The sequence below is a fragment of the Leptonotus elevatus genome, chromosome 2 (assembly GCF_054856555.1).
Source record: "Leptonotus elevatus isolate MCC_2025b chromosome 2, RoL_Lele_1.0, whole genome shotgun sequence".
Lineage (NCBI taxonomy): Eukaryota > Metazoa > Chordata > Actinopteri > Syngnathiformes > Syngnathidae > Leptonotus > Leptonotus elevatus.
The window spans coordinates 23974382-24000468 of NC_141240.1; the positions used below are offsets into that span (position 1 = coordinate 23974382).

At 38.7% G+C, this 26087-nt stretch overlaps 2 protein-coding genes across 2 annotated transcripts; both read left to right on the forward strand.

Annotated features, from left to right (window-relative positions):
- Positions 1–896: 896 nt before the first annotated feature.
- On the forward strand, positions 897–12887 carry clcn6 (Cl-/H+ antiporter 6). Its single transcript, XM_086069839.1, has 23 exons — positions 897–1010; positions 1503–1562; positions 1649–1714; positions 2010–2075; positions 2162–2228; positions 2498–2604; positions 3100–3226; positions 4181–4248; positions 4674–4732; positions 4840–4972; positions 6223–6336; positions 6481–6647; positions 6747–6858; positions 6942–7071; positions 7160–7313; positions 8566–8722; positions 8829–8935; positions 10086–10272; positions 10580–10740; positions 11173–11329; positions 12214–12321; positions 12412–12537; positions 12630–12887. The coding sequence occupies exons 1-23, from the start codon at positions 939–941 to the stop codon at positions 12708–12710; spliced, it is 2586 nt and encodes an 861-aa protein (XP_085925965.1). The 5' UTR covers positions 897–938; the 3' UTR covers positions 12711–12887.
- Positions 12888–23660: 10773 nt separating this feature from the next.
- Positions 23661–26086, forward strand: nppal (natriuretic peptide A-like). Its single transcript, XM_086069361.1, has 3 exons — positions 23661–23796; positions 23876–24177; positions 25012–26086. Exons 1-2 carry the CDS (start codon positions 23713–23715, stop codon positions 24173–24175), a joined length of 384 nt encoding a protein of 127 aa, XP_085925487.1. The 5' UTR covers positions 23661–23712; the 3' UTR covers positions 24176–24177; positions 25012–26086.
- The last annotated feature ends 1 nt before the right edge of the window (position 26087 follows it).

Sequence of the window (26087 nt, forward strand, 5' to 3'; positions counted from 1 at the left end):
CTTTTAAACGTTACGTTCTCCAATACAAATGTGTAAAGTATGAAAAATAAAATACATGTATTAAAAACAAGATATCTTCCCTCAACATTATCTTTATTGAATATTCAAAATGTCTTAAAGCATACAGAAATAAAATGGTTTTCATGAAAGGGATAGGCAGCTACATTATTAACAGTTTAACATTCAAATTGCCCTGGATTGTAAGTGTGTTTCCAGTGAGATAACAGACGCAGAAAAGTGGAGAAGCAGAGTATTTAACCTCTAATTACAACTAAATAATTAGAAAAAAATAAAAAAACATAAGGGTCAAGGATTAGGTCAAATTATTTCCCTCGTGTGTCATGTTAAAAACTTAAAGTACAAACACAAATGTACATTTTATACAAATGTTTTTCTTCTTCTTTATGTCTCTGTAGATTATTGACCAGGTCTTCATAGCAATCGGCACAGGTTGAATAACTTGGCTCTTTTTCCTCCCCAGAAAATGTTCAAATCATTGGCAACTGTGTCTGTGCTCCTTAGGCTAATATTTTATTCAAAGGAAATGTAATTATTACACAAAAAGTAATGATTTCATCATCTTTTTATTTCATTAATTCGGTAACTTTTATTTAGATTATTTTACCACAACAATTTAATGATGTGGAATGAAGGGACAGCATGGGGCGTGTTCGATATAGTAGCTCACGTGATACTAGATAGTTGTTTATGGGTCGTGGGAAAAAACAGCCACTATCACCTTGTGTTTAATATGGCATGTTTAATACGTGTTCGTATTAAAGTTTGAAAAAGTGTTTCTTTTTGTTTTTATATAATGTTTTCATAGTGCATATCGTCATATACTCACCGAGCTGCTGAGCCCTCTGAAATGAACCTCTTTGCTTTTAGTTCGAGGATTTTCCTGTAGGCATTGAACGCAGCATGACACAACAACGAAGATGGCGTGTTGTGGGAACTGTTTCGGCTGCAGGCGTTGTAGTGACGAAGAGGCGCGTACGCCAGAGGAATTGGTAGGGCTTTGCAATTGCTTAGCAGTGCAGGTGTATGTTAGAATTTTTGGATTAGACTTGTATGCTTTACATTTAGTCAAAACTCTTCTTTGGAACAGCTCTCTGCTTCCCCAGTCATGTGCTGTTGCCTTCCAATGTAACTTATACGCAAGCAATCAGACTAAACGAACATAGTGATTTTGCAGCACAGTAAATTTGCCCAATTGCACTAGTGTTCTCACAATTTTTGCTAACCAATATTGTGCTCACCACGTTTCCAAGAACATGTTGTGCAGCATCATTGGGTGGATGCTGAAAAGGCAGGCATTCCCCTTTTGCGTGAACGTTGCTTAGTTCATGCTGATCTTAAATGAAAAGTTAACTCACTGGCAGAAGCGTAATCGATCAACGTATTATAATGTTTATGATCGCAGTGGTACCCCTGAGCCTTAATGCACAGAAGCCCCATTGTCATTTAATGTAAACCTGACAAAAACTTTATTGCTGTTGCAGACAATTCTTGGGGAAATTCGCGATGAAGAAGATGAGATTCTGCCAAGGAAGGACTATGAGGTAAGATAATTAAAACCATTAGTGAGTTCAAAAGTCAGTAAGCCATCAGTTGTTTGAGAGTACTGTAAACGTTTTTTATTGAACAGAGCCTGGATTATGACCGATGTATCAGTGAACCCTTTGTGGAGATTTTGGAGGGGATGGACAATAAGGTAAGCAAGGTTTTGTTTGTGGAGTTAGAGCATAGACTAGATGATAGTGACGTGTGTTCAGTTTCCTAATGCTCCTTTCATGTTAACAAAGGAAGTAATGCGGTCCTGTATGTGTGTGCCAACATCATTTTGCACGTCTGTGTCATGGCGACGTTACTGTAGCTCTGTCAAATAGCATCATTTGCACATTATTGTTGATGTTACCTAACGATTTAGTATTTTGCTTTTGAAAAATAAATGACATGTCTGTATTTCAGTCTTTCTGTTGATTAGTGTTTTTTTTCCTTTCCAACAGAAAGCTAAAAACTATGAAGCGCTGCGATGGGTGATGGTGTTTGCGATTGGAGCATCTGTTGGATTGGTATGTACTTTTTTTCTACTTCTTTTTTTGTCTTTCAAAATGTTTCTGATTCATCCCAAATGTTTGCTTCCTCTTTTTTCTTTTAGCTGGGTCTGTTTGTGGATTACTTTGTACGCTTCTTCACCAAACTCAAGTTTTCTTTGGTTGGTTATTGTATCCTCTTGAACGCTAGAAATTGTACTCTAGCACCCAGTGAGTTCCAGAAGCGATTTTTCAGAAGCATTTTGATCGCATTACTTAGAATATACCATGTGATTCTTATTGTTCAATTGGTGATTTGTGTATGATTGTTGATTATCAGTCCTCAAATGTTCCGGTTTTCACATGCTCTTGTTAACACAAATAACAACTGGCTGTTCATTTCCTCAGCCAGGGCATGACACACTTCTGCAAGTTTTTCTACCTTAGTTTGAAGCTTTCAGCTGTAGAGGAGTGCAGTGAAAAAGGCTGCCTGCCTTTGTCTCTGCTGGAGCTGCTGGCGTTCAACATGACTTTCATCTTCATTGCCAGTGTGCTTGTCCTCATCGAGGTAAGAATGCATACTTCTGCAATATAGATAGCTATGCTGAGCTGTCGGGTTTCTCGTTTTGCTTTTTGAGTGGCTGTTTAGTGTAGTTGATGAGCATATGATTTTTTTGGGGGGGGGATTGGGGAAGGGAAAATGCCACACGGGATAGAACCTACGCAAGCATGTTAACTCAACACAGAAAGAAAGACCCTCACAATTTAGTTTGAAAGATGAAACCTGGTGGTGGAAAAGTGTAAAGTAATAGAACACATAGTGGATACAAATTACAAGTATGAATGTGGTTATGAATCTCGGATGAACGGCAGAATTTAAAAACTGAATGAAGGGTTGGACCAGTAGAATTTTGACGACTAAACCATTTGAATGTAAAATGACTATGTTTATTTTTATTATTTTTAACAGTCACTTACCAGCAAATTTGGGTGCAATTGTGTCCAAAACGAACATGTAAGATTAGAGTCTATATAGTCATATCATCTTTCTGTTGTTTTCTAGCCCTTAGCTGCAGGCTCGGGGATTCCTGAAATCAAAAGTTACTTGAACGGAGTGAAGATTCCCGGGATCGTCCGGCTACAAACGTTTCTCTGCAAAGCTGTTGGAGTTGTGTTTAGTGTAGCTGGAGGTAAAATGTGTTGATAATTGAAAAGTTCAAGTCTGCTGCTTTTTATTGTTGTTATTACATGTGGCTTTGCATTCGGAGACATTTCCTATAGTCACCTTCCAAATAACAAAACAGCTAGAGTTACGTAATAACAAAATTGTATTTGCGGGTAAATATTTGTGCAATGACTAATGATTGCAGCTTGCCACAATTTACTCATTCACTGCCATTGACGGCAATAGATGTCAAAAATTCATTTAAACTATTTCTTATTAGTTTAAAAAAAAAAATCATTTTTGTTAACGAGTATGAAAACCTCGATTTTTTTTGGGTACATTTAGAACAGATATAAAATGTGTGATTTATCGTGAGTTAACTAGTGAAGTCATGCGATTAATTACGATTACAAATTTTAATTGCCTGATGCCCCTAATTTTTAATATTCTTTTATTTTTCTGTTTTTCCCTTTTCTTTTTTTAAAATAATTATATATATATATATATTTTTTTTTATAAGGAAAAGATTATTAAAAATTAGGCATCAGGCGATTACAAATTTTAATCGTAATTAATCGCATGACTTCACTAGTTAACTCCCGATTAATCACAGATCTTATATCTGTTCTAATACAATTTAAAAAATCTTGGTTTTCATACTCTTGTTAACAAAAGTGGGAACATTTTTTAGACTTAATATAAATAGTTCAAATGAATTTTTGACGTCTATTGCCGTCAATGGCAGTGAATGAGTTAAAAGATAAATAGCACTCTTATGATGTCATCCCTTTCACAAGGCTTTTGTTCCTTTTTTTGTTTTCTCTCGGTCGAATTACACAGATCTTCTCACATACTTGGTTTATCACATGAAGTATTATTATGTTGCGATCTTCACTCCCAGATTTGCAACGTTTCCATTTGTGTCAATTTGAGGAAGGTCCGTTTTGTGTTGTCTCAAAATGTGTTTGTGTCCATTCAGGTCTTTTTGTGGGCAAAGAAGGTCCTATGATACACAGTGGAGCCATTGTGGGAGCCGGCCTTCCTCAGGTACATGCAATGGCCACACGTCCCAATAGCAACATTCAACAGTGCGAAATGGAGTACTGCTCACGGAATTTGTTTTTCTCCTGCCCACAACATTTATATGTGAAACAATCATGTTGAGATTTCCCAATTGTATTGTTGAAAACTGTTATCAAATAGCTTAATTATGATCCATGTAAGATTTGGTGTTATTGTGTTCTTAACAATAGGAGAAAAGAGATGATGACCTGTTAGATAGTCACCTCGATAAGGAACTAAAATTTTGCAGTCACAGTGCATATACGTCAAAGGTAAACATAACTCGTGTTGAAAATGGATTTAACACCACTGGATAGTTGTATTTTCTTGCATCAAGTGATGTCTTTGCTAGCACTTTTGATTGTCCTGATGGTTTGACAGCTAGTTATCATATGTGTTGTGCTTCTCAGTTTCAGAGCATCACTTTTAAGAGAATAAAATTCAATTTTCCCTTCTTCCGGAGTGACAGGTACGATTACGGGGCACAATTCAATAACCTGTTTTTTTAAAGTCTAGAAGCTATTGAGTATGTACTGTACTTAGAAGCTGTCACTGTCCTGTCGTTTTGTCTTTAAGGGACAAGCGAGACTTTGTGTCTGCTGGTGCTGCTGCTGGAGTAGCTGCTGCCTTTGGTGCTCCTATCGGAGGGACCCTGTTCAGCCTGGAGGAGGGCTCCTCTTTCTGGAACCAGGCCCTCACTTGGAAAGTGGTAGGTCCCGCCAATGAGCCCAAAGACATTCATGGGGGTGTTAATAAAAAAAATAAAAAAAAAGAAGGCCCATCTAACATTGTGGATCAATGTTGACATGACAGTTGTTTAGAGGAAATTTGTTACACAGTTTGCATTATGAGAAAACAATAGCTTTATTAAGTCACGACTGGAAACTATTAAGTACAATCGAATCTCTTATATGGACAAATTACTGTCTTTTATAGTGTTTACACATTCCTGGTACTCTAGCACACTTTTGATACAGATGTCTTTATTAGTATCAATTTCTTGGCATGCTTCCCTTACAAATGTATACATCATCAAGTGTACAAGGTGTTGTTGAATACATTTTAGCTGTGACAAAACCCCAAAAGACAAAATCCATTTGGGTGAGATTTAGTGACCATAGTGACCATAGTGACCATTCAATTGGCCCTCGTCGGAATACTGAACTTGTTGTTGACTTCCTGCTTGTCCTGTCAACGGTCAAAGCAGCGCGTCACTCACATGATAGTACAATTTTTACGCCGGGTGCCATTTCTGATGCAACCCACATCCTTTTCTTATTTGAGCTTAGGACTGGCACTGGCTGCTTATTAGGGGTGGGAATCTTTGAATGTGTCACGATTCGACTTTGATTTTTGGGCCTGCGATTCGATTCAGAATCGATTTTCAATTACCGATTTTTGATTCAAAATGATTTTTGCTTCAATCTGTAGATGTGCAAGGAATCGTAATGATCTACTCCAGTCAGACTCGCTAATGCTAATTAGCGCGCTATTCGCGGCACTTTTATCACTCAAAAGAACGGCTCCACGCTGGAAAAAAAAAACTTTAATTGGAATAACTTGATCGTGACTTTTTCTGTAGCTACAACTTAACAGTGTATTAGACCGCATGGAACCACACTGCCCCTCAGTGGCCAAACCGGGTACAACATGAACAGCGCTCCAAATAAAGGCACACACAGACAAAGGCAAGACAGTATAAAATCATTTAAATAAAATCGATTTGGGGACATTTAAAATCGATTCTGAATTGTATTAAATGAGAATCGATTTTTTTTGGCATCCCCTTTCTGCTTATTAGGGCATCAGCTGAGAGTTGAACATGTCACTATGTGCCATCTGCATAAAATGCAGGAGCATGTACCACCGTAAAACCAGTGCTGTTGAAATCAAATCTAAAAATAATAATGATATGTAAAATAGTAGTAATAATGCTTTTTAAAAAATCTTGCGTTCCAGCTATTTTGCTCGATGTCTGCTACATTCACCCTCAACTTTTTCCGTTCTGGGATCAACTTCAACAAGTGGGGTTCCTTCCAGCTGCCTGGCCTGCTTAATTTTGGAGAGTTTAAGGTAATCAAGGCGATATAACAGGGACCTACAGTTCACATGAAATATGTCGCAAAGTTCAAAATAAGTGAAATGAGAATTTGACTTGAACTGAAAACAAATACAAATCTACCAGACTGGAATTTAATGCATTGTCTTACTCGCTAGTGTTCCGATGGAGACAAAAACTGCCACTTGTGGACTGCAGTAGACCTGGCCTTCTTTGTCTTGATGGGGTTAGTGGGCGGGCTCTTGGGGGCGCTGTTCAACTGCATGAACAGAAACCTGTCCAAGTATCGCATGAGACACATCCACCCCAAGGCCAAGTTTATCAGGTAAGACCCGTCGTCCACACGGGACCGCATCATTTCAAATGATGGCTTATTTTTATTTCTTTGTCATGTGATTACAGCGGTTTGTCTTTGTCCTTAAAGAGTTTTAGAGAGCCTTCTCGTTGCCATGGTGACGACGGTGGTGGTCTTCGCCGCATCCATACTGTTGGGGGAATGCAGGGACTTGTACTCTCCGACAGGCCACAACGCCACGGTAAGCGTCTGTTATTGCCTCCAGCATTGCATTGCTGAGAATATTTGTCTAAAAATTGTATTCAATTAAAAAATTTTTTCCAGCTTTCTGTTGGCGAGGATATCAACTCAACCCTCCGCCAGTACTTCTGCTCCAACAAGACGTATAACGACATGGCCACATTGTTCTTCAACCCGCAGGAGGCTGCCATCCACCAGCTTTTCCACCAGGATGGTGAGATAAAGCAAGACTGATTTATTATTATTATTATTTTTTTTTCACAGCCTAATCATCTGATATCATATATTGTTTGACCTCTCAGGTACCTTCAGCCCCGTGACTCTGTCAGTGTTCTTCCTGCTTTACTTCCTGTTGGCCTGTTGGACCTACGGCGTGTCGGTACCCAGCGGTCTCTTCGTCCCTTCACTGCTGTGTGGGGCCGCATTTGGACGTTTGGTTGCCAACATCTTAAAAGTGTAAGTGTAACGTGTTGGTTTATGTCAGTTTTTACAAAACTATACACATAATCAGAAAGTACAAAGTAACTGCCTGTCATTGTATTGCCCATTTGCACCGACGTCACGTGATCACGTGACTGCCCTATGACGGACGGCGGAAGGAAATGATTGTTGAATGCAAGTGGACGTGACCCGGAGCGACTTTGTGACTTCGTGACTGTTATTTTACAAATTAAAAGTTATTATTGCCCATCGAGCCATGGAATCTATCACTTCAACCAAAGTTCGCCTGTCAGTCGAAGATGCACATTTAGTCGGGACTCATAGAGCGCGATATTTACTTTAGTTGGGGATCGCTAGTTTGAAAACAGCCCTTACTTTCTGTTGCATGCTGTTTTTACCAAGTTCATCAAATCGCCGACTTTGCCGGAATTCACAGCGCACGACCTATATTATTATGTAGTCAATGCCGTCTCTTCTCCTTACACCGGGGATGATTTAAAAGCTTGTCAATGGCTGAGTCTCTGGGACGAGATGCTATGGTCACACCGGGGGACAATATACCTCATAATGCAAAGGTAAAACTAACTGACTTATTTTGACGCATTCCGTTCTGTATTGAAACGCTGTGATGATGTTATGTTGACCTGCATGGGAAAAAAATCGTAGTGGCAAGCTAAGCGCTAATTTCATGACTGACTTTGGCTCCAGAGTGAAAAACTCCAAGCACAAAGACGAAATCCCCCATTATTAAACAGTCAAATGCACTTAATAGTTTTGAAGAAGGTGCGTTTTAAAACTAAGCTGCGCGTTTGTGCAGTTGGAGTGGACGCTAACTATCTGGCTGGTTAATGTGATTTGAAACGCGCAATTCGACACCTGTGACAATCTTTCTTAGAGTGTACGTTTACTGGTTATCTACTAACCTCGCAAAAAATTATTGCTGCAAATCGTTGAATACTTTGTGGGATTCCCGTCCTTTCTCTTGATTGCTGCTATCGTTCGTCTTCATCAGTAGGTATGCGATAAAAAGCAACATTTGGTTTACTCCTTTGTGTGTCTGTCAACCGACCGTACAGCAAAATATGACCTTTTTATGAGATCATCGATTAGATAAAGAACTTTACGCTGTACGAGATTCAATGGTTACAATACAGGCAAGTGGCTCTTTTGCAGTCCAGCGTCTCGGAGGGGGCGTGTCCATGAGGGCTGTGACATCGCGTGCAAAAGTTCAATAGTGGTACTGAGTCTATGAGTTTCTATCTGGCAGCAAACTGGGAATGGACATTTATGCTGGGACGTTTGCTCTCATTGGAGCTGCTGCATTCCTCGGAGGCGTTGTCAGGATGACCATCAGCCTTACTGTCATCCTCATTGAATCCACTAATGAAATCACATATGGACTCCCTATTATGATCACCCTAATGGTATGACTTTTATGTTCGCCAAATGTACAAGCATTCTCGTTCCTTCTTTTTACGTTGCATCTAATCAAAGTCATTCCTCTCCACATCTCTACGGGCCGATCACCAGGTTGCAAAATGGACGGGGGATTTGTTCAACAAGGGCATCTATGACATTCACATCCAGTTGAAAGGAGTACCACTTCTGGAGTGGGAGACTGAGGTGGAGCTGGACAAGTAAGATGTTTGCAACTAAGGGATTTCTGTGCAGGCACATGTGGCAAAGTGTCACAGGGTTTCTGTAAACTTAGGGGTTTGTTCCACAAGTGAAATATGTGTATCTGACAGTGATGTCATACATGTTTGTCAGGGAATAGGAGGCTTGTGATGAGTTATTTAAGCACAGAAACTCATTTGAACAGCCCAGGTCAAGTTTGATCAGAAATAATAAGTGTTTGACAAAATTGTTGTCTGTTAACGCCAATTTATGGCTTTATTTGATGAAAGAAATTAGTGAAATTGTTTTTGGAAATTATTTGTTTTAAAACACAAATTATTCACCTTGCCCACTAGGTGTCACAAACACACTCTACCACTACACAAACCTCCACTCCTTTGGGAATGAAGTCTGCTTTCACTTTTTTCCCTCCCAAATCACATCAAAAAGTACTCTTAACAAAAAAAAAAAAAAATAATAATAATAATAAATATATATATATATATATATATATATATATATATATATATATATATATATATATATATATATATATTAGGGGTGTGAATTGCTTAGTGCCTGGCGATTCGATTCGTATCACGATTCATAGGTCACGATTCGATGTTGATTAATTCCGATACGAATCTATAAATTGATTATTGCAGTTTTTTTTACTCAAATTTCGAAAATCTGTAAACTTGTACATGTACACTGTAAGATTTCTATGAAAATGTATTTATCTGAAAATTCTAGCTTATAACCGATTTAAGAATTGCGCGCTGTAATATCGCGATATATTGCCGAATCGATTTTTTCTAACACCCCTATATATATATATATATATATATATATATATATATATATATATATATATATATATATATATACACACACACACATTTGTAAAAGCCTGTCAACAGAATTTGAGTGGCTTTATTGTAGAACAAAACAAAAGCACAAATGTAAAAACGGATCAAATCAAATAATCTAAAACTGGGTCTGTTACAAAAAGTAGTCACTTGCATTAAATTAACTATTCAACCAACATCTTAACAATCAACAATAAAGTATCATGGTCCAATAAAGTAAAAGTAAAGTGAGTAGAAAAAGTTGTATTCAAAGAGGAATGAATTCACTGAGTGCTTGTTCCTGTTCCCTCATCCATCTCAGGCTGACTGCAAGCGACATAATGGAGCCCAACCTCACCTACGTATACCCCCACACCCGGGTCCAATCTCTTGTCAGCATTCTGCGCACCACCATTTACCACGCCTTCCCTGTGGTCACCGAAAATCGGCCGAACGAGCAGGACTTCATGAAGGGCAACATCCTCGTCAGCAACAACATCCACTTCAAGGTACTTCCTGTTTCACTTAGGCAAGTGCAGATGTGTGTTTCTTTCCGAATGTGTGCGCCCCAAAAAATCACTCGTTGCATGATGTGTCAATGTGTCTGTAATCATGCCTAACTGTTCAACCCGAGTGCCATGTCGACAAGAATTTGGAGGAAAAAAATGTGTCAACTGTAAAGCACATTTCTTAACAGCTCGGGTTGCAACATTTTCACTATCATGGGTGATGCACTATAAAAATGTACCTCATTGGAAGAGATACTTGAGTTCAGTCAATCGATGGATCAACGACCCTCATCCGCCTGCCATGTAGAAATCCAGCGTGGTATCACGTGCGAGTGAGCAGAGACGGCGCTGCCAATCCATGAAGTCGTACCCCTCCAGCGAACTGAGGAACGTTTGTGACGAGCAGCGTGCCGCCGTGGAGCCAGCGGAGGAGGGAGAGGACCTCCTGCAGCAGATGTTGGAGAGGAGGTAGGACATCGCAAGATCTGCCTTTCCATTGTATGAAAATGTACATCACACCTCACAAGCAGTTGGGGATATTGGCCTTTACGGTGCAATTTCAGGATTCATCTAAAGTGCACTTGAACTTTTGTAGATGAACTTAATTTGACCTTCTCTTAACTTTTGGATTTAGAATGCACATCCCGTCCGACTGTTTGCTCTTTCAGTCCTTTTGGAAACAACAGCAAATTGTGCAAAAAGTGCTGAAACATTATGGCATATGCATTCAAAAGTTTAGATAAGGTCACATAAAGTTAACCTGTAAAGGTAATAGTACATTTTAGGTTCATCCTGAAATTTCACCTGAAAACAGAGTTTGCCCAATTTTTTGTTGTTGTTCTTTTTTTTCTCTTTTCTTTTCATTTATTGATAATGCTTTTAACTGTGTGTCATGTTCAGGCATATGCCCTACCCCAACCTGTGCCCAGACCAATCCCCCAGTGAGGAGTGGACGATGGAGGAGCGTTTTCGGCCGCTCACCTTCCACGGTCTCATCCTGCGCTCTCAACTGGTCAATCTGCTCATGAGAGGCGTGTGCTATTCTGAAAACCAGCCGGTCAGTCACACAAATGGACAGACATCTGAAATGAATTGAAATGCAATGCATCCGGGCTATCTGCACTAAAAAACCAAATTGGGTGAAAAAGGGAGAGACCCAATATTTTGGGTTATTCAGTTATCCCAAAACGTTGGGCCAAATGAATAAGACACAAATCAACCCAAGGTGAAATTAATAACCCACAAAACAACCCCAAAATTGGGTTGATTTGTAGGTTATTCATTTCATTTGACCCAACATTTGGGGCTAAATCCTCTCAAAAAGTTGGGTTGATTCATTTTTGACCCAATTCATTTGGGTTACTAATCCCCAAATTTTTATCAAATTAATAACCCACAAAACAACCCAAAAATTGGGTTGATTTGTGGGTTATTGATTGAATTTGACATAACTTTTGTGGTTCAATATCTCAAAATGTTGGGTCGGTTTAGTTTTGACCCAGTTCAATCGGGTTATTCAACTAACTCAAAAGGTTGGGTCAAATGAATAATCAACAAAACAACTCCAAAATTGTTTTAATTTGTGGGTTGTTCATTTAATTTAACCCAACTTTTGAGGCTAAATTACCTTAGAAAGTTGGGTCAAATTAATAACTCACAAAACAACCCAAAAATTGGGTTGATTTGTTGGTAATTAATTTAATTTGACCCAACTTTTTGGGTTAAATAACTCAAATAAGTTGCGTGGGTCCATTCTTGACCCATTTTGGGTTATATTTTGCCCAATTCTTTTTAGACTGTCTGTGACCGCGCATTTCTTCAGTTAGGTTCTCCAAGTTAAATCTGAACCACATTCTGAAGTCGTGCAATCACTTATTTCTCTCAACCAAGGCGATGCTGTGTGTGTGTTCTTTCTTCCAATGACATTTCTTGTGCTGTCAGAGTGCCACGCAGCCCAGATTGAACTACGCAGAGATGACCGAAGATTACCCCCGCTTCCCTGATATCCACGACTTGGACCTGACCCAGCTCAGTCCCCGCATGATTGTGGTATAGCCCATTCTGCCACGCACCATCTTCGCAAGTTGAAATATTCAAAGCTGTGTATATGGTTTTTAACCAAGCATCCAATGTTTACAGGATGTCACTCCCTACATGAACCCGTGTCCCTATACGGTGTCACCAAACATTCGCATCTCGCAGGTATTTAACCTGTTCAGAACAATGGGCCTACGGCATTTACCCGTGGTCAACGCTGTAGGAGAGGTAAGTAGTTATCTGTTGTTGACACTGATGGCATGAGGCCATCACCTCGTTTGCGGAGACTTTTTGATTTTGTGATCTTTCTTCCGTTTCAGATCGTTGGTATAATCACAAGACATAATTTAACACATGAATTCCTTGTGGCCAAACTGCGACAGCACTACATCACTATTTAATCGGATCCACTTCATTTCATATGTGCATCACATCATTAACTGACCATTCCATGCGTGTTGATGTAAATTATGTTCTATTTTTTTAACCCCTGTTGTGTTTTTACATTATGTTTGTAAACTTCTTTTATGATTTTGTCCTATTTTTTTGCATTATTAAAGATGTTAAAAATGCATTTATGAGCTGACTCCTTTTTTTGCCCATGTATGATACAATGCCTCTTTGGAGGCTTAGCAAACTTTGGCTGCCAATTTTATTCAGATTATACATTGGATCAGGGGTCACCAACTCCGGTCCTTGATGGCACCTATTCAGCATGTTTTGGATGTTTTCCTCCTCCTAACGCACCTAATTCAAACAATCAGGATGCTTATCCTAATTAGCGTCGTGGATGTGCTGGAACATATCCCAGCTGATTCATTTAGTCAACACTCTAAAAATAGTTGGGTCAAAAGTAACCCAATTACGGATCAAAAATGAACCGATCCACTTTATGGGTCAATTTGACCCAACGTTGAGTCAAGAAATTGGTCTTTTAGTGTAAAACAACTCGTAAAAATTGGTCAGAGCCTTTACTTGGGTCTAAAAATTGAGTCATTTTGTATAAAAGAACCCAGAAAGTTGGGTCAAAATGACCCAAGTAGAGGATCGGTCCATTTTTAACCCATAGTTGGGTTATTTTTTACCCAACTGTTTGTATAGTAAAGAACAATTCACAGGTGTGTAAAGTATAAGGAAGTAGCTCATTTGTTTTACAAAAAATGTTGGTAGCGTCAAATCCCACATCTTTATGACAGAAGACACTAGCCGTAATATTGTGTATTAGAAATTAAGTGATTATTTGAGATACGGCCTTAATTATTAAATCCAACTTTATTTTATAGAGCGCAAACACATTTGACCAAATTTCTGTACACAACAAAGAATAATAAATGTTATACCAGGGACAACTCCAGGATTTTTCTTTCTCTCTCTCTCTCTCTCTCTCTCTCTCTCTCTCTCTCTCTCTCTCTCTCTCTCTCTCTCTCTCTCTCTCTCTCTCTCTCTCTCTCTCTCTCTCTCGATAGATAGAGGGGGCTTGACTAATAAATTGGGGCTCAGAAAATAATTTATGAATATATTTAAAAATTCTGGAAGGGTTTAACTGAGGCTATACTGTACAAATTTTCACGGGGTTATAGCACCACCTTACCCTTACGACCATCCCTGTGTTATATCGGCATGTGAAATTAACTCAAACAAAACATTAAGACAATATCTCAAACTGTGAAAAAAGCTCACGAGAAGAAGTGTGTCCTAGGAGAGGACTTAAAAGGGAAGTGAACGCAGCTTTGTGACTGTGCAGTTTTGGGCAAAAGCAGAAAAGGTTATTCCCCAACTAACGAGCGCAAATCTGTCCACCCGAGGGACGTTTGCAGGCTGCATCAGGTCGGACAGGTACAGCGGGCACTGGGACAAGACAACGAGGCGTTTGATCAAATGCATGTGATAATATCACAAATTAAAATCTCATGCTTTGGCCAGTTGAAACCACTGAGCTAATCTGGATAACAAATTTCAACTCATTATCTAATTTCACACCCTGATTTGACACTGTTAAGTGTTAAAACATTGTCCTAAAGGGAAGAATAGCCCAGGTTCCCCTGAAATGTGACAACTTCAAACAACGGTGTCTCTAACTCTCTATCCTTAAACTGATGGAAGTTTAGTGACATGAACCATGCTGTGATTCCTTCAATGCACCTTACTATTATTTTACGGTTCGCAGCATTTGCATTTTCTTGTTTTAGCAACAAGTACTAGAACTTTGTCAGCGTAAAAAATAAAATAAAAAAGAGATGCCAAGCTTTCAGAGGATGCACTCAAGTGTTGAGGAAGATTGACAAAGAAGAGAAGAGGCCCTCCCTCTGCTTCATAATTCCATCCTTCCTGTAGTCTTTCCTCTGGTCTCTCGATGTCTCCCTCTCTTGGAATTCAGATGTTTCTGGGGTTGCTGAAAGATTCTGGAGTTGTAATTCTGTGGCTGGAGGGTGGTGTCTGGTTGGTGTTGGCTTCACTTCATCTTTTTTTCCCTTTTGATCCTTCCTCTGGTCTCCTGACAACTTCACGAATCTGGCGGGATTCTAAAGTATCCGATTAAGGCGAAGTGTCTTGGATTTATAACAGGTTTCAGGTGAATGAAAGAGCACAAACTCACAAGCACGCATGCACGCACACAAAAGAGAGCGCTGATGAGGACATGTTGACTCGGGAAGGCTGCAGAATGAATAATATTTAGCTCTCAGAGGGGGGGGGGGGGGGGTCCAAGAATGTAGCCTTGGGGCACTCCACATGTAAGCAGGTAAAACCTAAACGACCTAATCTGTTGTTACAAATTACAAATATGTTAATCATGTAGCCTAGTTGTAGCGTTCAACTGTGTTTAGTGCACTATATCATACTATACTATATTTTTTGCTATTATGGGATGTAATGTTGGGGACATTGACAGCCTGAGGTCAAGCCACTGCAAACCATCTGAACACGGTGGGAGGCCAGCTAGGAAAGAGGTTGCTAAAGAGCTTTTAATGACACGCAGTAAGTCATGTCTCTGAGACATCTGCTTTGTTTGTCGCTTTTAAAGCAATGCTTGTTTTCTCGTTTCCTTGGTGTGTGTATTTTCTTCATTAGCAGTATTGTCCGCAACTATTTTCACATACTACAGATACAAATGTTTGACTAAAAACTTCAAGCAATATTTTTTTTCATGTCAAGTGCACCTGCCAGAAATATACACTGGAGATTGTGCACAAATGAAAAACAATTGGGGAGAGCAGACAATTAGAGCAGTGAGAAATGCATAATGGCAGGAAGTGCAACTCAGTTATCCTTCAGAGCACACGTCGCCCGTTTTGAAGAACACCCTCATGACAGGATCCATTACTTTGTTTTTATTAGACTAAGTGCTGACAACCTTGGATAATGAACAGAATGTTTTGGCCAGATGAGTGACACTAATAAAAATACATTTCAATGGAACCAAGTTCGACTAATGTGTGCAGGCCATTCAACTATGAATTATGCTGATTTCAATGTTGAATATTAATGCAATGCATTTTTAGCTACTTGTCATGTTAGTCAGATGAAATAGAGAACTGTATGCTTTATTAGCATTTATAATTATAGTTCTGGTTGAAGAAGTGTAGCTCCCAAACGATATCATACTTCACTGTACTTCACTGTTGATCACATCAACTGAAGGGCGCTAACTCTGAGCTAACTTCATAAGGGGGACAGTTTCAAATTCTATATGGGGAAAGGAAGGGACTGGTTGCTATGGGGGTTTTGGATCTGCGGCTTTTGGTGTGCTGGTGTAAATCTCAACATCCTTTGTGTTTTTCTTGCCCAAAAAATACAATGAGATGTCAATCACACACAATTGGGTCAAAAATGGACCGACCCAACCCATTTTGAGTTATTCAATTGGTAACCTGCAAAGCCACCCCATTATATGGTTCATTTTGTGACTGGTTCAACTTTTTGGATTAATTGAATAACCCGGTTAAATTGGGTCAAAAATGAACCGACCCAACTTTATGAGTTATTTAATCCCAAACATTTGGGTCCAATTAAATGAGTAACCCACTGTACCCACAAAGTAACCCATTTTTGGGGGATGTTTAGTGAGTTATTCATGAATTCATTTTTTTTTGTTAATTAAATAATCAATTGAATTTGGACAAAAAGGAATCGGCCCAACTTTGTTATTTAACACAAAAAGTTGGGTCACATGAATAACCCACAAAGTAACCCAATTTTTGGGGTTATTCATTTGACCCAACTTTTTGGCTAAACTGAATAACCCCCAAAAAGTTGGATCGGTCCCTTTTTGACACAATATGGCTTATTTTTTACCCAACTGTTTTATTATTATTATTATTATTATTATTATTATTATTATTATTATTAAACTCCTTGTAAAGTGAAAATGAAATTGTATTCTAAATGTAACACACCACAGAGAAGTTTGTTGTTGACACAACCCTGCCCCCACCCCCAATTTATTATTATTTTTTTTTATAAAATGAGGTTTCACAATTGTGGAAAATCAACCCGTTCTCTGATCTCAAACACTGTGGGCATGTGTACTGAAACCACAACCTGGTCAATTGTCAACCGTCAATCAAGTAACACTTCTACGACTTGGGGAAAATGGATGCTACTTCATCCACTATTGTGTTTAAATTGTGAAAATGTATCCGCTTTAATCCTCCTGTGGCTGGAATGTACTCCACTGAGTCATTGGTGGGCTTTTCTATGCTGTGACAACGAGACGCTGTAAAGCTGCCACGCCAACATGAAGCCTCGGTCCACATGCTGGTTATGAAGTCAACCTTAACACCCCCCCCCCCCCCCCCTGACTATTTTGCACTCACACATGGACGACAATGAGGCGTTCTTAAGTTTGTTCGTAATTTTTATTGTTGGCCCCTGTCAGTTGTGCAGTCTGGCCACCACCCAAAAAAAGGTGTGGCCGATACAGTCTATATGCTTTGTATTATCATGACTGTTACCCTGATCATATTTCATAAAAACAGTTCAGGTACCTGGTTCAAAGATATAACACAACCCAATTGGTTAAGTCAAATAAATAAGATGTTAACGCAAAACTATATTTCTGATGATTAAAATGTAAATAAAAAGAACAACAACAACGTTGGGGTTTATTCAGGTGATGCACGTTAAAAATAGCATGAGCTAATGCTAAATATATGCAACAACATCCCTGCGGTGTGAAAATGACCTTATCTGCGTAAAGGTGCCACTGGAAGGGTCACATGTGTATGCTGGTGTTTCCAGTGCACGAGGGAAAGCATGATGTAAGGGCATGAAGCATGGGATCAGTCCATGACAAGAATAGATAAGAGGGCTGATGAATGCCATGGAATTTATTTAGGATGGCTTACTGCCTCTCAGTCTCAGCTGTAAAACTCCAGGCAATTTCACATTTTAGACTCACTTCAATACATAAACAAGACATTTAGAGCTAAAAATAAATTCTTTAAAGTGAAAATTCAATGATACAAGGGCTAAAATGATCCTAATGACTCCATCATTAAACACATTATACGTACTTTAAAATGATACAGACAAGCAATTGTTCTGACATGTTCACAAATTCATACATACCTCAGATATAACACCTTGTACTGTATTTCACTGTCTGCTGTTGATTGTAAATTAATGTAAATGCAAAATGGCTGCCACATCCTGCTCCTTCACATCACCGATCCCACGGATGTATTGCAACAACATAATGAGGCTTTCTCCAGTGTCATTAACAGTAAAGATAGCTTGAGTGACCAGCGACCAGTCCAGGGGCGTGCCCTACCTTCGGGCCAATGTTTGTTGGGATAGGGAAGGGGTCTGCAACCTGAGGTTTTGGAGCCTCATGTGGCTCTTTAGTCCCCCTCCTGTAGAAATTAATATATATTTTTTACCTATTTATTTTTATTTTTGGGGATAAAATATTCTGTAAATGAACAGTTTGAAATAAAAATTTTTTTTTAATTAAATATAAAAACAAATGTCAGAGTCCACATTTTTAAGTTGTCAGAATTAGAGAGATAAAAGGTAGATGAAAAAGTTTTTTTTAAATACCCAAAAATGTCCAAAAAGTGACCATAAAAATGTCCAAAAAGGAAGAGGACAAGTAGAAAATTAACATATAATGTCCATGAAATTGCCAAAAAATGTCAGAGAATTGAGTTAAAACTCAAAATCCCGAAAATTACCACAAAATGTCCACAAAGTTGCCAAAAATGTCAGAAATTTAACAGAAAGGCAGAAGAGTCAAAAAAATTATGAAAAATGAAGTATGATTTTTTTTTTTTTTTATATATATATATATAAATAAATACATGAAATAAAACAACCCAAAAACGAAAGATGAAAGCCGGTAAAAGAAAAAGAATGTCAAAATATTGGATGCTGCATATTTTTTTCTGGTCTGGTGCAGCTCTAATTAGCTCTTGGGCCCTCAGTACATTAGACTAACAACACTGTTGAGTTAGTTCATCACAATGCTCAAATGTTTTGTGGCTCTAGACAGATTTTTGTTTTTTGTCAAATGGCTCTTTTGACAGTAAAGTATCACTAAGGAACTTTTCAACCTTAATAAAATATTTTCATAACTCTTCTGATAAAACGTCGACTTAAAACTAGTTGGATGGTACCTTTGCCGTGGCCTGAGGGCCGTGGCACTAAACAACTTTGAGGAGGATGGTAGGAACACTGTCACACAAAAAACTACAAATATGCTGAGTGCTCTATGGAATACGTCACTTCCCCCTTTACCCATTCGTTACAAAGACGGAAGTCAATTTGAATGTCGTGAGCTCAAAAACGAGGCAATGCGCTTGTCCTCATGAGAAACGTGGTCTTCCTTCAGGCATAATGTTACCGACTTCTATCTATGCGCATGCCTGAGCGCACGAGAGTAAGCGTGTCCCTGTATGGTGTCTGTTGTCACCTTATTGCCATGCGCATCAAGAGGCATCCATTTCACACTTCTGAACTGCCCACAATGATCTCAATTACAGCAACTCTTGAGTCCTTACCAACAAGTCTGACTCAGTGTTTGTAACGCAATTGCTGGCTGATATTTTCAGTGATTACCAGCAAGCGGAAATGACGCCCCTCTTGGTGTCCAACTTGAACAAAGTGAGCCTCATCTTTTGTCGCCAGTCGTAGTTGAGGTTGTTTGCAGAGGTCATCTAGATTCTAATGATTTATAATCCCATGGTTTGTTTATCCATATTAAGTATTCACAGTTTACCTGCATTGCCACAGGTCTGTGTCCAAATGTTCTCAGTGGCTGCTTGAGCTTTTCAAGGAAGATACCGTAAATGTCCCTGTAAGAGTCGCTATGGGCTCTTTGCACAAAGCCACGACTTCCTGAACTCGATACCACTCCTTCATTTCCTGTCTTTCACGATCGGAACAAACTGATTAATCCAGGTGTGTCTGGCCATTGTCGTCGTGGTTACTGAGGTCAGGCACACCTGGATTAATCAGTTTGTTCCGATCGTGAAAGACAGGAAACGAAGGAGTGGTACTGAGTTTAGGAAGTAGTGGATTTGTGCAAAGAACCTCTTTTTGAAGGTGTTTTTTTTTCTTGTATTAATGTCTCAAAAAAGTTAATAAAGTTGATTTATATATTATATTTACATAAAATACGCATCAAAATGCTTACGTCTTCAAGCGGCTCCGCCCTCCCTTCTCACGCAATGGACTATTCCATTTCCTTACTGTGCGTAAGCGGACTCGATTGAAGAAAAGGGTAACAGAAAGAAAGTCGCAAACGTGTTGGAACATTGTGAGAAAAATCAGTGCAATTAGAATGAGAAAGAGTTTTTGCCATTTAGCCATTCCGCCCTGCGTTGCGTGACGACAGCAAGCGTAACAGAGTGCAGATTAGCGGGCAGCTTCTGTTTCTTCCAGCAGAGTATTTGCGGGTGCGCTGCATCAGTGGTGACAACCCGATGAGCTTCCGCTACTCTCTTTGTCATCATTTATCATGTGTGACATTCTCCACATGAACCAGCCCGGCACTAACACGCTAGCAAATTAGGGTCAGCAAATGTGACCTTGCCATCAATGGTGAATGGTGATGCGGCGCCAACATTCATGGTTTGACCAACGGAGGTTACCATATATTGTATTATACCACGCTGGTTGGTCTGGTGGCTTCACTCCCCTCCTCCTAAAAGTTTAAAGTGTCTCCAAATACAGTGGGCAGACCCCCTGTCATCAACTATAGTGCTCCATTTATAGAAAAGTAAGTAGCAATTCACTTTTTGGGGGAGCCCAGGAGAAGTGGCACTGACATGATTGTCACATGTCTCTATTGTGTCCCACTCCTTTCAGTCTTCCCTACTGCAGTTCAGCAAGCTGTTGTTTAAATGGGGAGGAGTGCAAAGCTCTAATTAAAGTCTTTAATGGGGGGGAACCAATGTGAGAGACAACTTCACCTGAGTGACAATTAACACGTTTAAATGTCAGTCAGTCTGGCGACATTGAATGGGTCAAACAAGATTGGGCTTGTCTACGCAGAACAGAAACCAACAAATGTAACATTTTTTGCCTTTTTTTTTAATGTTCAGAAATCACACTTTGCCTCTCGAATATGATATATGTATTAGCGTTTAGCATGTTATTTATATATTTACAGCATATCATGTTTGAATGCCCTGTGATTGGCTTGATGTACCTCGCCTCTCGCACCAAAGTCAGCTGCAATAAATAATGGAATAAAGCAAAGAAAATAAATTAAGTGAAAAATAATTGTTGGAATTTAGATGTTTCTGGGGTTGGTGAAGAACTCTGGTTGGTGGCTCGGTGGGTGGTGTCTGGTCGGTGCTGGATTTCACTTTCCTTTCTTTTCTTTGGTCCTTCCTCGGGTCTCCTGACGTCGGTGTTCGGTTTAGGTGAACGGTATGGGATTTTTTAATAGGTGTTTGGTGAACTAACGAATGCACACACACTCACACGCACGCACGTACACACGCATACTCACCCACATACAAAATAAATAAATTTAAAAAAATAATAATAATAATAAAAAAAAAAAAAAGGAGAGCAATGATGATGACATTACCGAATGAACAATACTGAGCTCTTAAAAAAAGAAAAAAGAAATTAAGTGAAAATAAGTAAGTATAAATGTTATTTAAAACCTAAATTTAAAAAGTGGCTTTTTAGCTTGCTTGAACATTTCTTGCAGCCCTGATGGACTCCGGCAGATTGTTCCACAGATGGGGGCGTAAAACTGGAGCGATGCCGCATTGTGAGTGCGTGTCCTGATTTTCAGGAATGATTCAAACGTATATGGAGGAGCCAAAGCATTGATTTTAAAATTGGTACAATGTGCTCCTGTAATTCAGATTATTTAAGTATCTTAGAGTCCACTTTAATAACAGTATTTCATTCATGTCTATGGTAGGGTTTGCTCCATTGTTTGATATGAATGTGACATGACTATAAATCTGATTCTTTTCATAAAAAGAACGGCGAAACCATTAGCCGCTGCCCTGAGGCCTGAGTCAATTTGGAATAATAGCCCTCCAGTGGAGAGGCTGGTGAAATGTCAATTAGCAGTCACACACCTTCACAAGCGAACTCAGCTTCACGGCGTCCCAGGCTAATCGTTCGTCATTTAGCTGGAGCCGACACAAACACTCCACAAAAGCGCAAAAAGGCACTCGCTGTTTATTCTAATTAACCTCTGAGGCCCACATGTGGATGCGTTGCCCCATTGAGGATGTTTTTTCCCGTATTTGTATAACACTTGTATAACAGTATGAGATGTTTTCTATTTTGGTTAAAACTAGAAGAATGAATAACAACTTGCGAGGTGTTAGTTATATAAATGATGCTGCTCAATGGTCGTGATCGTCTCAGCTACATATGTCATAAAATAGTATTGGCCTTCTTCTCAAATATACTTTTAGGGGTGTGAATTGGCTGATACCTGGCGATTCGATTCATATCACGATTCGATTCGATACAGATTAATCCCGATGCGAATCAATAAATTGATTATTGCGAATTTTTTTTAAACTCAAATTTAGGAAATACAAATCCGTAAGCTTGTACATGTACACTGTAAGATTTGTATGAAAATGTATTTATTTATCTGAAAGTTCAGGCTTATACCTGAGCCACTGCATTTAGCAAACAGGTTGCAGTCTGTTTCATGTTTGAACAGCACTGAAATAAAATATTAAGGCTTAATGTTCCATTAATATATGCTTAATGTGTGAATCCTAACCCTAAGTAAGACGTTTTGTTGAATATTCCCATAAAAAATAGATGTTTAAAAATCTATTTCGGCCGCATATCAAATCGATTCGAGAATTGCGCGCTGTAATATTGCGATATATTGCCGAATCGATCTTTTTCTAACACCCCTAGATACTTTTTTGTGTAGTTTCACTACTTTAATGTATAAGACTATAAAGTAAATGTAAATATCAGGCAAAGATAACCCATGCAAACATAAAATGCAGTTTGTAACTGGTGATTTTTATTTATTAATAAAATAAAATGTAAAGTCAGCCTAGCTGGCTTTTTCAAATTGTGAAAAAGCAAATAACCTAATAACTGGTTAGGCCTCCCTCAGCAGCAGCAAGTGAAATCAAGCATTTTCTATAACAGGCAACGAGTCTTTCACCCTTTTCACTGGTCCAGCGCAAGACCGGTGGGTGAGTGGCGTAAGTCTGCGCGCTGGCAAGTTAGGTCGACTGCTAATTGTGCAGACAAGCCGGTGTATTAAAAAAAAAATAATAATAGACAGCCGGCACCATTCAAAACGACGTTTCCCTTTAAATATGGCTGGATGCTGCAGATGCTGTTACCAAGGTAAAATACTCAATAAATGAGCAAAGTGAGGACAATAAACTGTTAAGCAACGAAAAATGACTGTATTTTATTTTTGTCGACGGAAATGCTGACGTATCCTGATTTTCATCCTTTTCCACATAGAGAAGTCACCATGTTTTTTTGTGAGTGCACGTCTTGTCAGCTGCCTCATGATTTAATGATGCTTCATTTTTTCAACTTATTTGGGACCGAGTCTATTTGATTGTGATTGTCTTTGTGTGTTTGGGTTGCGGTAACTTAATAGCATCATGCGCTGTATTTCCTGCTGAATTGTTTCCTGTTGTATGGCATCATGACTGTCTCCCGATGCATGGCTGTGTTCCAAATAATGAAACATCATTAAAATGATCTGATTCTCATTGACTTGTGCCTGCATGTCAGTGAATTAGCCCACCCTTTTCAAACTGATCCTTGCCTGTACTCCCACTCTTTAGAACATTAGTCACACATCGTTAATTTTCCAGGCCTGGTGACGTAGTCAGGTCGGCTATAAAAGCTTCACCTGGCCATGCTGAGAACCACAACGACGCCAAGTCCAGGACAGCCCGAGTTGCGCCGCAGCGCCAAGAAAAAAAAAAGAACATGAACCTCACTGTGTCACTTTGCTGCTTTCATCTCCTTTTAGTGCTTGATTATGTCCGAGGCAAGCCCATGTCTGATTTACAGGTACGTTCTCTTTGTCTTCGATGGATAGCGAAGAGGTTTGTTTCATTTCATTTCTTTCACTTCTCTCCTACGCCATCAGAGTTTGAAGCAGATTTTAGAAGAGATCAACGACTTGCCTCGTCCCTCGTCAGAGGAGATGCAAGAGAGAGGTGGCAATGAAGAGACGTCAAAGCACGGCGCTCCACAGGGGCACCCGTGGGACCCCCCCGACGCCAACAACTCAGCACTGGAGGCTAAAGCAGACGTCCTTGCACTCCTCTTCAAAGATCTGTTCCGGACCTCCAAGCGTAACTGGGCCCGGTACAGAAAAGGCGGGCTGAGGAGCTGCTTCGGCGTTCGCTTGGATCGGATCGGGTCTTTCAGCGGATTGGGATGTTGAGGGTAAGAATATCCATCTATCCATCTATCTATCTATCTATCTATCTATCTATCTATCTATCTATCTATCTATCTATCTATCTATCTATCTATCTATCTATCTATCTATCTATCCATCTATCTATCTATCCATCTATCCATCTATCTATCTATCTATCTATCTATCTATCTATCTATCTATCTATCTATCTATCTATCTATCTATCTATCTATCTATCTATCTATCTATCTATCTATCTATCTATCTATCCATCTATCTATCTATCCATCTATCTATCTATCTATCTATCCATCTATCTATCTATCCATCTATCTATCTATCTATCTATCTATCTATCTATCTATCTATCTATCTATCTATCTATCTATCTATCTATCTATCTATCTATCTATCTATCTATCTATCTATCCATCTATCTATCTATCCATCTATCTATCTATCTATCTATCTATCTATCTATCTATCTATCTATCTATCTATCTATCTATCTATCTAATCTACTTTAAATGACAGCGGAAGTCTTTAATACACAAAACATTTTTTTCAGTGTGCTTTGAATTATAATTCATTATTCTTCATTATTTGTAGCATTAGTGCTCTACTTGTAGCTGCTATTCCTATTTTTCTACAATATTGCTGCTGCAATTAATGTACTGTTATATTGTAAATTAATTGTAATTCCAGAGCATCTTCCCTATCCTCCTGACACATGCCACTACTGGTTGGCTCATTTAACATTTAATGAGACTTCAAGAGATGATGGAGGTGCTGGAGGGGAAGAGGGTTCTGATATTAAATGAACCTATTTTTCCAATATTCTTTTCTTCTGTCAACAGGAGCCCGTGATGAGGATCCATCGTAAAAGTATTAAACCATGACTGACACGCCAATTTACACACCGTTGTACATATTTTCATAAAGTTGTTGTGGGAACAGGCTGTTCATTATTTATTATTTTGGATTGTAAAGGAACATCAATTATATTGTAATGCAGTAAAAAAAAACATTTTGTCTGTCAAGTATGATATTTTTTGCAGTGTTTCACCTTTTTTTTAAAATACATTTTGCCAGACATGCACACACTGACTCAATTATTGTTACCATTCAGTTAAAGAAGACCTCATAATAGTCAGTGAATTAACAAAAGTAATAATACACATTTAAAAACGACTGACAATAAATTAACAATAAACAGGAATTGCTTTTGAATTGTGGTCCAACAGAAGTATTTTCAATAACAACAACAACAAAACTAATTAGACTGGCCTGGAGAAAATAATAATAATGCTAATCAACATTATTTTCAAATGTATTCAACCACAATATGTTTTTCATCAGTTGTATTTCAATTATAAACATTACAAAACAAGTTTAAATTCGGACTCATATTTTCCAAAGGAAAAAGTCTTCATATATTGTATACTCTTCTTTTGTGTTGCCTCAACAAATATAGACCCAAATATTAAATTACGGTAAAAAAGCGTTTAGAAGAATTAATAAGGTTGACTACACAGAATCACTATAAATTATTGATAGGATCTGGCATTTAAAAAATGTATGAAAATTGTGTATTTGAAGACAGTGGAAATGCTTTAGTGAACAATAGACTACCTGTTTGTATTCAGAATTTTTTTTTAAATAAAGAGAAGAAAACTATCCTGTAAGGGGTTTGAAACACGTAAAGTGATCAAATATAAATGTGTTTCAGTTTTGGGTGTAAAAATGTCAAATGGACTTGATGTACTTTTCTCTTGGGGTTTAAGAAATATTTATTAAGAAATATTTAGAATGTCAAATAATTCATGCTTCTAGTGCCATTGATGAAATGTAGGTCATTTAGGAATTATAATGTGAGTGTTGTATTTATTTATTTTGCTCTGTTGTAATTCTCGGTGCTTCATGGGACTGGAAA